Source organism: Camellia sinensis, chromosome 1 (assembly GCF_055761805.1).
Source record: "Camellia sinensis isolate YWXY chromosome 1, ASM5576180v1, whole genome shotgun sequence".
Lineage (NCBI taxonomy): Eukaryota > Viridiplantae > Streptophyta > Magnoliopsida > Ericales > Theaceae > Camellia > Camellia sinensis.
This window is the reverse complement of record NC_138961.1, coordinates 250010291-250022840: the sequence shown is the minus strand read 5'-3', so window position 1 is coordinate 250022840 and position 12550 is coordinate 250010291. Positions and strand designations below refer to the sequence as shown.

Sequence of the window (12550 nt, the reverse complement as noted above, 5' to 3'; positions counted from 1 at the left end):
TACTCAGATTACTCTACTTACACTATACTTAATGGATTTAACGTTTGAAATTGAAATATATTTGCATAATTAATATTGTGTTTGAAAGTTAAATTTCTTCTTAATATTAAATATATATATATTTTTTTTGCTACATACTTATATGATTAATTACACAAATATTTTATGATTGTGTTTAAATAGGATTTTTTTATGTATATAGCACAGTTTATTTATTTTTATTTTTTGCTAGTAGTGGATTGGTTATATAATTTCAGAGCAATTGCAATAAAATGATATAAACTCAAAATCATTGCAAAAATGAGGAAGTATAAGATTTAGTCGCACAATCTAATACATGAATTGCTTGTACTTCTATGACATTACAATTATTTTGAGTTGATACTAGTTTTTTGCAATTCCTTTTGTAATTTTTAGGTCAAAGAATTGTGCGGAAGAAGAATATGAATTTGTTGATATGTAATAACTTTAGAAATGGGATTTTAGATGAAAAAAGAAAAAGAAAAGTAAAAGAAGGTTAACATCTTGTTTGGGTAAGACCTTGCTTCGCTGCAAGGTGTTGCTTGCCTACACTAACTTGCATACAATTCTTTATTTATGAGTTTACATATTCCTCATTCAATTGAATAATTAATACATTGCAAAGAATAAAAAGAACAAAAAAAAAAAAAAAGTGAATACAAACACACTTTATACATAAAAATGGATCACTTTATTGTCACTGTCATGTAGCAAACTAGCAAATTGAATGGTTCGATTTCTTACATGTAAAGGAATCAATGGGCTAGAGGAGACATTTGAGTGAAGGAAAAGAATGTAACCAATATTCTATATTTACGTATGCTAAAGATAGATTTAATTATCTTAAAAAAACATAAATAAATAAATAAACAAAAAATAAAAACAGCAAAATTCACCAGTGATTTATATCTTTTTTATTATTATTATTATTATTTTTTTGGTAGTATTGAAGTTATCACTGTGATTTCAGGTCCACAGGCTTTCTTGATTTGGATGCAGACTCTGATTATTGGGCCAATGCAATGCAATTAAGTGCTTTTGAAAAACAAGGCAAGGAATGGTTGGCAGCAATTAAACATATCATTCAATGTGGAACTCTGGACCATTGTAGGGTTGGTTTTGCCTCAACAACAGTCTCAAGAGTGAAACATTTTAAGGAAAAAAAAGAAAAAAAAAAGTATTTATCCAGAAAAAAACATTTTTATCTTTATTTCTCTTCGAGTTCGGATCCTCTGCCGTCACACCCTGTCATGCTTCCTGCTGTAGTGCTAAAACGGCATCGTTTGGGTTTTTTTTTTTTTTATACTTTTTCCTTTTCCCCTGTTTTCTTCTCTCTCTAAGCTCTCAAACAAGATAGACCTAAGAATCCTAAGCTACTTAAGCACGAACACTGAAGACGAAGAAGAGGGCCATGGTGGCGGCGAGGCCACAGCAACGACAGAAAAATAAAAAATAAAAATTTTGAATCAGTTGTCAATCGTTTTTACACCACACACAGAGAGAGAGAGAGAAGTAGATCGAAGAAGAAGAGAAGACGATCGCCGGCCGCTGACGAAGCATTCAGAGCCACCAATGAAGAAAAATTCGTTATGAGTCATTTGTTGGTTTGAATTATACTAATTCAATTTTTGAACCCAATGATGTCTTTGGTTTGTTGTGTGAAATTGACATTTGGGTTTTCTCTTGATTCAGATTGATGCTTGAAATTTTAAAGTATTTTTTGTTTTGTTTCTGGGTTTTAATTGGTTTTTTTCAGGTTATCCAATGAATGCAAATCGGTGTTGTTGTTCAGTTTTAGAAAATTGATGTGTTGGTTCATCTCTTGATTCAAATTGACGTTCAAAATGCCAAAGCTAGTGTGTTTAGTTTACAGGTTCAAAACATCCAGCCAAACAAAAGGCTAAAACAAAAATCTGAGATTATTTTCTTTGTTTCAAAAATCTGAGATTCCAGTTCTATTCATCAATTTTCACCAGTTTCAAACCAAGAGGGAAAAAGGAGGTAAACCCAAAATCACAAACAGAAAATCAGTAGAATTTCTATAGTTAGCTTTTCATATAAGAATGTCCAAACTCCAAATTTGCCTCTTGGGTGTTATTTTCGATGTGTCCATTGGCATCTTGATGATTGGTTTGAACCCATTTGATGATAGTGATGAGGATGATGATGGGAGTCTGTTTGAGAGGGGCATTGGCAGAGATGATTGCATTGTATGTGATGAAAGCTACAGACAAGGTTTTGATGAGAGTGAAGAACAAGTTTCCACAACTCATTTTCCTCTTTCTCCAGTTTCTCTCTCTCTCTAGCATTGGAGATGGCTGCTTCAAACTCGGTTTCTCTTTCCCAAAGGTTGAGAGCTGTGAGAGAAAAGAAAAGGGGAAGAAAAAAAAAATGTTCTGAAACGACTTTGTTTTGGAAGTATGGCAGGAAACAATTACAGAGGATCCAGACTATCTTTCTTCTGCATTAAGTGCAGCACCTGATTTGATTCAACCAATAGGACACAGCTGGATCTAGAATCCTGTGAACTGTCAGCCGCCGATCACTGTATCGACATTCTCTACATATTGATACTCCATGTAACAATTTTAAGTACAAGCGCATTAAATCAAAATTTCTCTCTTGCATTGGCTTCAACGCAAGTTTATTAGTATTATATTTTTAGTAATCACACAACAAGATTCATACTCTGGATCTATAATAGCCCATCAAGGTTACAGTGCCGACGCAATGTCACAGGACACTACTAAGAGCAGGCCCTGACAGATTTATAAAACATAGAGACAATTGTACGCTGGTATATATATATATATATGGTTATAGGTAGGCACTGACAAAACCTCATGGTCTCCAGAAGATTATGCGTGCAGGCATGCAAAGCTACTACAAGGTGGGAGGGATCCATATGTAGCCGTGTGTTTGAACATAACCAGCTCTTTCCAGCAACTGATCTGCTTCTGCTGGGCCTCGGCTGCCTGGCAGGTATGGAATTGGCTTGAATTCTCCATTATCGATTCTGTGGAGCATAGGTGTAAAAATCTCCCAAGCAGCCTGACAATTTAAAATAAAAAATAAAAATTACACATTGTAAGATTTCCAATTCGTACAGTATGACCAAATAAGTACCCAGATTTATTCTGTATACCTTCAACTCATCTCTACGAACAAAATGCTGCTGATCTCCCCTTATTCTGTGAAAAAAATAAAAACACAAATTTGTTATCAAACGGTTTGCCTTTGAGATCTTATTATTATTTATCACTATTAGTACAACTATTATTACTGTATGTCTCCGAGTACTTAAAACAAAGGCCTTAAATATGGCATGTATCAGGTGCACATAATGTTAATAAGCAAGGATTTAAACCATACGTGTCCAGAATTAGGCGCTCATAAGCTTCTGGAATGGTAACCCCTTGATAACGTTGCCCATATGACAAGTCCAGTTCGCTTTGAACAGTTGACATTTCCAAGCCAGGCTGCTTGACCTGCATGAGAGAGTAATCAAGTCAGAGGACATGTATGAAATTTGAGGGTACTTCTGCCAATGATTTTCTAGAGAACTTATTCTATCATGCATTTAAGGAGATTTAAAAGAGAACCTTGGTAAAATGCAAGAGAAAGGGAGAGGAAGGCAAAGATAAATGCAAATAAAACTAAAAGCCAACGTGAATTCTCTCCTGATTAGAATTTAGAAATCAAGTTTCATCATGCAAGTCCCATAGAACTTCACAACATTTATAGCCAAAAAAAAAAAGGTTTTTAAATATAGCAAGTACTTATGCATATGTATAAAAGTATCCTACAAGAAATATACAAGTTCAACAGTAAGTTGCCGTTAATTGTTGTAGGACTTTATGCCATCTGGGTACATTCAAGGTTTTTTTATTTCAAAACACCAAAATGGATTGTTGTTTTGACCACACTGTAAATAGATGAAGCTATAGGCCTCCTCCAACTAGGGTTATTGGATGATCATGCCTTAACAATCTATCTAGACTACAAAGTTTCAGCAGTACCATTAACGGGATCAAAAAATTTAGTTTGGCAAGCTATAAGCAGAAAGAGAAGAACCATAAGCCTGGCTAACCACAGATGAAATTCAAATTCGAACCTATCTTTGGATCATAAAACCAAGGTTTTGGAACATATAGAATGGTGTTCTCTAATAAAAATGTTGCTCCAGAAATTATCTGCCACTCAAAAGTTCATCAGACAAACAAACACAAAAAGTTTGATGGAGACAATAACACCTAATCTCAACTCAAGAAATAAGACACCTATGACACCATAATCAGGTACTGGCTAAAAAATTATGGGTATGATAATTCCAGTAAGTTATGAAATGTTTGAAACATTTTATGAATATGTGCACTCGTAAAATCACCACATAACAATAATCATTCCCATACCGTAAGCTTCATGTACATGGCCTCTAAAGGTTGCAGGCGTATTACAAATTCATTTCTTCCTTGCTTTTTACCTGAAGAAAATAATGTGATTTACCAGATTACAACATATTCTTCAAGCAAAGAATTTAAAACTAATCAGTTTAGACCAGATAACAATAATCAAAGAAAAAGGGTTATTGAGGCAATAATATGTGGTTTTGTAAGGATGTCATAATTTACAAACAAAATTGACCTCATGTAATATCTTAGAAACAGTAGTAATTCGGCAAAGGTTACTCAATTGATGTAAATCATACCAAAATGTTGCTTATTCTTTTTTTCCAATTCTTTTGGTATGTATCAATCTTTATTATATCAGAACTAGACTTTACTATTTGACATAAAGGCCTATGGTGTAGTCAAGTATGATATAGAAGACTTGAGAAGATGACCAGAAGTTGAAGAGAAGTAATTTATTATACTAGCATACCATACATTTGAATATATCACCAGGAACATCCTTAAATTGAACACGTATTTCTGCCTTCCTTGAATTTAACGCTTTCCCTGCCTTCATTATAAAGGGAACACCTGAAGGAAACAATTCATAAAGATTGTAGTCAGAACACAATGGTGTCTGGAATTTCTATTAAGTTAATCCAATGCTTAAGAAAAAGTAAAATACATAAAATAAAAATAAAAAAACACAAAACACAAAACACAAAACACAAAACACAAAACACAAAACAGAAATATAGAAGGTAAAAGAGTTTTTTTCTTCAATTGTGAAGGATATCTAAAATAAAAATACAAAGCAACCAAAATGAAATTGTATATATTTTATCATACCTTCCCATCTTTCATTGTGAATTCGAAGAACCACAGTTGCAAAAGTAGGAGTGTTTGAGTTATCAGGAACTGTTGGGTCGTCTGTATAGCCTTTGTATTGTCCAAGAACAACCTCATGATCATTAATAGGAAGCACCGATTGAAGGACCTGAATTTTACACTTAAGATCATCAGGGGGAACTGGAAAAGTCATGAAAGTCTAGGACTTAAAAGTTAAATCACAAAACTGTGAAAGAATGTCTAATATATCATAAAAAGAGAATCTCATAATAAGCACAAACACAACATTCATACAACATATCAAATTTTAATGTCTGTAAAGATTCATATATCCCTCTCAACTAAGTGCCTATTTCAAATAGCTTTTGTTCTTTCAGGTAGATATTAATCCACTAGTTGTCAAAAAGAAAGAGAGAAGTGCAAAGAAAATGGACGTCTTTTTTTTTTTTTTGTCCTTAAATCATATTTCTTTTCTTTACATTGATCGGAAAAGTATCTAGAGAGTTTTTCAATCTTAATTTTGGAAGAAGGGTATTTTAATGTTGTCAAAGCATATACATAAGCAAAAGACATAATAAAGTAGTTGTCCAGTTTCTATAAGAAAGTTATCCTGTTACACACCTTCACTTTCTCATCCCGGATATGCTCAGGCTTAAGAGAAACAGGCTTCTCCATAGCAACTAGGCAAAGAACCTGCAGTTGATATAGTATACATTTGTTATATGTTAAATAAAAAGTGAGAAAGAAAATGGGGATGCATGTTTGTGATAAATCTATCTTATAAAATGTAACTAAAACCATTGTCATCCAACCCCATGGAATGCAAATTATTCAATCACAACTAGAAAACATTAGCAATATCAATTAGCAAAAAAGTAGTAGCCAGATCTTTCATGTAGGTAGCAGAAGTTAAATGTGGAATTTTGTCTGCCAATTACTGAACAAAATCTGAAATTCATGCTATTTTTCCATCCCAGATAACCAGTAACAGAATGAATGTTACTGTCCAAAAAAATCTAGGTTGTTTGGTTCAGAAAAGTTCAATGGGCTGAAATACATTAAAGAGAACATAAATTGCATCCACCAAAGGCATGATACAAGAGGTTAATATGGAACTATCAACCTCAAAAGCTAAAGGAAGAAAACAACTATGGACATAAGCGAATGTAAATGTTTAATATTCTAACTTCTGAGTCTTTACAAAAGTACTTTCCACAGTGAAGAGATATTCAATGATTCAAATGTCAAAATATTGTTGTCTAAATATTATCTATCAAAACACAATGTCATGGACTCACCTGTAATAGATGGTTTTGAATAATATCACGGATGATTCTGCAAAAAAATAAATAAACATATTTAATACTGCAAGGTTAGTATCAATTTCCGGAAACAGGAAGAAAAGGGAAGAAAATTTGCATAAATTCTCCAAGATACTTTTCCATTTACAACTGTATCTGTTTCCCTTACACAGTCCAACATAATGATAATGTTGACAACTAGAACAAAACCAATCTACAGTACACAAATTTGAATCAAAAACATTCTTACTAAAAAGGAAAAAATCTTTATAGATTGTAAAACCTTGATTCTTAATTTCTAAGTCCTAATCAATAGAAAAATCTCACAACAAAACAACTGTGAGCTTCCATGGAACATACCCATATTCGTCAAAATATCCACCACGACCTTCAGTTCCAAAATCCTCCCTAAACACAATCTGCAAGAAAACAAAAAGGAAAAAAACGATAGCTAAAATAAGGGGAAAGAAAACATTAATGTTCAAGATTGTGGCACAAAATTTACCATATTTGCTCTAAGCATATTGACATTATTCAAGAAAAATAATGTTTAAGCAAGCCCACAATTACCAATTTAAAAGTAAATTAAATCAAGTTACTTTCACTGATTCACCTGTCCCGACAACAACAATTATTTAAAAAAAAATTAACAATTAAGGAAAAAGAAGTATGCTTACCTGTACGTTATCGATGTTGTCACGATTCCACAATGGCAAAAACAAGCGATTCGCAAAACGAAGTACCAACTGCAAAATTTTATTAAGTGGCATAAACAAAGAAATCAGCAGCTTGAACAATCTGAAGAAAATATGTATTGTAAATTTTAGAAACCTATATTTACCAAGTTTTGCACCAATTCCTTTCCCAAATAGTGATCAATACGATAAATCTGTGGTTCTTCAAATAACTCTCCAATCTGCGCACTCAGTTCCTCGGCTGAGCCCAAATCCTTGCCAAAAGGTTTCTCAACAACAATACGAGTCCATCCACCAAGATCGGCTGAAAAGGATTTCATTAAGCAGTTCATCAAGATCAGTACTCTTGAGGTTTTGAATCAAAAGGACCACAATGACCAGTATTTTCCCATTCAAGGATTACAAGATGCCAAATGTATAATAAAAGCAAATTTGATCCATTGAATTTCATGTACTTTTAAATCTAAGAGGAACAATAGCTCGCATCGTCACGTAGTAAATATAATAAACAAAGTTCCAATAAAATTCAGAATGACAGAAGAAAAATGCTTTATAATCAGGACAGATATAACCTGGAGATCATGTCATTGACACACGATTAATATTTCTATTCTATACTACGTACACAAACATGTAATCAGATAGAGATAAATATTGTGAACATAAGATCACATATTTCCATAAAACACACCAAGAAATAAATTGTTGCTACTCATAAAACATGTGGAGCAAGAAAATGACAGCCACCTGAACTCAATGCATAGCAGAATTGAATTCCCCTCCAATGAGCGTTGACTCTCATGGAAATTACTTTTTATTTTTCAGAAAATCACATCAAGGACTGACAACCAAAAAAGGTAGCGTACCTTACGAGAAGAATGACCAAATTATACTAGCATTATTTTCACAGCCACAAAACCACTTGTAGAATGGAAACACTTACATTTATTCATGCAATAGTTCTTGATCATTTTGCAGACAGATGGATATACTGACGGAGGAAGCGCAAGATAGAAAAGTCTACGGGATGATCCTTCTATGGTGTTTTTGGAGAATTCATGCCCATATATCTCCTTATCCAGTAACTGAAAACCCTCTGCAGAATCATAGGAGCCACATACATATTTTATCTGCATGAATTAATAAGAAAATTATTTACTAGTCACTGGATTAGAACAGAACTGTTAAAAGATCAAAGAAATAACGAAGATGTAATAGCTGAACTAACCAATCGCAAAAACTCTGATACTTCTTCCAACAGCTCACTAGAAGCACCCTTACCCTGGATAAGATATCTGCAATCATTAATGCCAGAAGGTCAATCAATCCCTATAATCACAGTACGCATATGATCATTGAACCAAACATTTAATGGGACATTCCAGGCTCACTGGAACTTGAAGTTGGTAAATATTACATGAAACGCACAATGACATGGGGAAAAAACTACAGGCGAGGAAAATGGAAAACTCACCCACGTATGCGATCTCTCAACTCATCATCGGAAATCTTGGTCCTTGCATAACCAAAGATATGTACTTCATTGGGTTGCAAAAATCCCTGCACACAGCACACCCCATCCAAAGTTAGCAAACTAGTGCAGTTGTGTTATTCTGAAGCTAAATCGTTGAAATGCGACAAATATACTGATTAGGAACATAAATAAATCCCATCAGACCTGCCGGTAAAGGTTGAAAAGGGCTGGAAAAGTCTTTTTCTTGGCAAGATCACCGGAAGCACCAAGTACAATAATGGAGAGACACCCAGTTTCAGGAACACCCGCATATTCTCTCGAAAACGATTCATTTCTAATAGTGGATCTTTTCTCGATGGTCCATTTACCTGATCCCATCTTCTAAGCTTAACACAACAAACAAGTTTGACCCAAAACTCTCACACAATTACACAAGGCAAATTCGGTTATTCCTTGCAATCTGCATATAAATAACCCAAAAATAATAAATGAATGACAAACAAAACTTTAAACAACACTGTGACAGTAATAATTTGCACTTGCATGAGTATGAGAGAACCAATTAACTTCATTCACTACCACCCACAACACAAGATCAGCTAATAGAGTTGAAAATCTAAGCTTTTTAACAGAGATCAACAAGAAGAGAAGTGAAAAATAATGAATTGACCATACTAGTTGACAATACATACACATGCATACAAAGATATGAAAAAAACTAAACAAATCAACTAAATGATTACAAATTGATGTGTACGAACAAGTGATTGGGAACCAAAGAAGTGAAATCGGAGTGAGAAATATAAGTAAAGAAAGAAGGGGAATTAGATCAAACCTGTAAGCTCAGAAGAGTGTTATGATCAATGGAAAAAACTGTGAATCAAAATCTGAAATCAAACAAGAATTGCGGAAGAGGAGAACAATCAAAGAGTACTTTTACAACCTTTCTCTCTAGTGAACGGTTTTTGATTAGTCCACCAACTCCCTCTCTCTGTCTCTCTCTTCTTACCAAACACCGTAGTCAGGCATGACGAAATACGGAGCGTGTACAACACTTGCCCTATATTTTTGGATTATTTTTTATTTTTATTTTTATTTTTTTTGTAATTATTGAATTTTGGGGTTGCTTGAAAAGGTCCAATTTGTCACTATGGTCTAGGAAATTTTCAATTTTAATCAATTAAAAAAAAATTAACGAAAAAATGGTAAGCAGTAATTACTTCATTCAAAGTTTAATTTTTTACTTGAAGGAAAAGTTTAAAGATGATAATGATTTGAAAACTCTGCATTTAAATTAAAATAATCCAAAATAATTACATTTGTAGGAAATCCCTTATATTTTCAAGAAAATGCAACTATTTTTTCTTACAAAATTTTCAAATAAATTTATTACTTTCTATTTTTTGAAACAAAAAATAACAATCATATGTAATGGAGTATTATTTCTCGGGTTTTAAATATTTTATGAACCAAGTTTTGAGGAAAAATAATTTGTGATGGGCATAAAATTTGTAATCATACACACCATATAGGCATATTTGTCCATTGAGATGAGATGAATGGTGAGATTGAATTACTAGTTAGATGAATGAACTATGTTATATTTGTTTTGAAAAATTGTTATGAAATTAAGAATACGATGAAATTACAAAACTCATTTAAGGAGGGAAATCATGGCAGACTTAGGTTTGCTAATCCAATGTCATGGTAAAAAGACTTTAGCCATGTTTGGTTTGATTTTTCGAAACTATTTCTAAAAAAAAATAATGATAATTAATTTGACAAAAATAAATATAAAAAAGATTCCTTTTAATTTTAATAATTATTTTGACTCTCGAAAAGATAAAACTATATAAAAATAATAATATATATTTTTATCAAATTAATTTTGAATTTAAATATATATATATATATATATATAGCTTTAGTAGCTTTATAATATAATCTCTCTTTTTTTAAAATAAAAATAGCTTTATAATCTTTTTTTAAAAATTAAAAATGATTCTAAAGCTACTATAATCTTTAGCATTATAATAGCTTTATAATATTTTTTTATTATAATAACTTTATAATTGAAAATTTATAGTAGCTTTATAATAGAATCACATTTTATATAATAAGATTTTTTACATAATTTTATAAATTTAATCTCAACTCATTAATAATTCATTTATATTATATTTATGAAAATGTAGTCACGTGGTCCACACGGTGATCAAAGTATTGAGGTTAGTTTCAATGATAAATTGTTGAAAAATGTTTGGAATTCTCTTTTAAGAAGACTCTCATCATTTTTACAGTGATGTGGGTCAATGATGTATTTGTATTTTTTTTTTTTCTTTATTTCTTACTTAGACTAATCACAAGTAAGTAAGAGTTGTGAAAGTGATATTTTATGAGAGTCTGAATCATTGCCGTAAATTGTTAACCGCTGGCTGGCTTGTACATGACAATGGTATGAGCATCATACGACAAATTAACCAAGTTTAAAATTGGTCTTTCTGGTTTGTTCCAATTTAATATTATTATTTAAAAAATCTTTGATCAAAATGCGAATATCCGGATTAATAAAATAAATAATTAAACCATGGGTGGTAGAGGCTGCTTTTCAAGTTCACATTTAAAACCTAACTATGATCAAAGCATGGGTGGTAGTTGTACTGACACAATTTTCAACAGCCACAGCAGAAAGGTAGGGCTCAACAGCCACAGCAGAAATGAAGTTGGTTATTACAAGTCTAATTTATTAATTATAAATTATAAATAGACCTTTAAACAAAATTAATTTATTTATAGTTTTCTTAATTTTTTTTTTTTTTTTTTTTTTTACGATTCTAATGACTTCTTAAAGTAGTTAAGTTAAATCTTTTAACAGAAAATTAGTTTCTCAAATGGCACAAAACTATTTTAACAAAATAAGTTAATAATGCCCTGTTTTGGATTAGCCTATTTGAGAAAAGTTCAAAAAATAATTAAAAAGATTTATAAAAAAAAAAAAACTTATCACTAAAAAATTAAAAATTAACAATTACCAAAAGCTCCAGCCTTTTATAGACTAAAAAAATCAATGTCAAAATCCCCTAAATTTACTTTTAAGTCGCAGCCAAACAACACCTTTAATCAATAACCTCACTTTTAAGACTGAAAATAGGTCGAACCGTTCACGAACAATTTTGGCTTGACTCGTTTATTAAACGAGCTGAACTCGAATTCGAATAAACTCAACTTGTGTATGTTTATTTAAATTGTATAATAAATATATTATTTGTATATTAAATAATATAATAAATATTTTTATTTAAATAATATAAACAATATTAAAAAAAATCTTATCGAGCTAAACCCGAGCCCAGTTATTTATTGAGCCAAGCTCGAGCTCAATAAACGAGCTCGATAAGCAAACAAGCCAAACTCGAACTAGGCAAAGCCCGGTTCGGCTCAACTTGTTTGTAACCCTACTCACTTTCTTAACGTTCCATTCTCACTTTGATGCATTTGGTGAACTTTAAAGACACTCTAAAAATTGTACAGAAAATGCCAATGGTGCACAATTGTGCAAACAGATAATCGGTTGAATAGCAGTTAAAATAGAAAATCGGTTGAAAGTAGTTACATAAAAACTTTTGACTCTCTGTCCTTACAGATTGTACCTTTTACTGATTACTTTACTATTGCTGTGTTTGAAATTCTGTTAGAAAAATGACCAGTTGGTTACAGGACTTTTCCCACAAAAACATGGTGAGGCCATCCTTACCATTTGGTAAGTAATATTTTGTATAATGAATACATTAACTCCGATATATTTATCTATCTCTCACA

At 31.9% G+C, this 12550-nt stretch overlaps 1 protein-coding gene across 1 annotated transcript; it reads right to left on the bottom strand.

Moving 5' to 3' along the window:
• Positions 1–2624: 2624 nt before the first annotated feature.
• On the bottom strand, positions 2625–9785 carry LOC114260712 (glucose-6-phosphate 1-dehydrogenase, cytoplasmic isoform). Its single transcript, XM_028200876.2, has 16 exons — positions 9567–9785; positions 8936–9191; positions 8732–8817; positions 8486–8552; positions 8201–8387; positions 7404–7561; positions 7240–7308; positions 6923–6981; positions 6560–6596; positions 5883–5954; positions 5262–5409; positions 4908–5003; positions 4434–4504; positions 3394–3509; positions 3167–3212; positions 2625–3072 (listed from the first exon to the last, which is right to left on the bottom strand). The coding sequence occupies exons 2-16, from the start codon at positions 9107–9109 to the stop codon at positions 2905–2907; spliced, it is 1554 nt and encodes a 517-aa protein (XP_028056677.1). The 5' UTR covers positions 9110–9191; positions 9567–9785; the 3' UTR covers positions 2625–2904.
• Positions 9786–12550: the final 2765 nt, after the last annotated feature.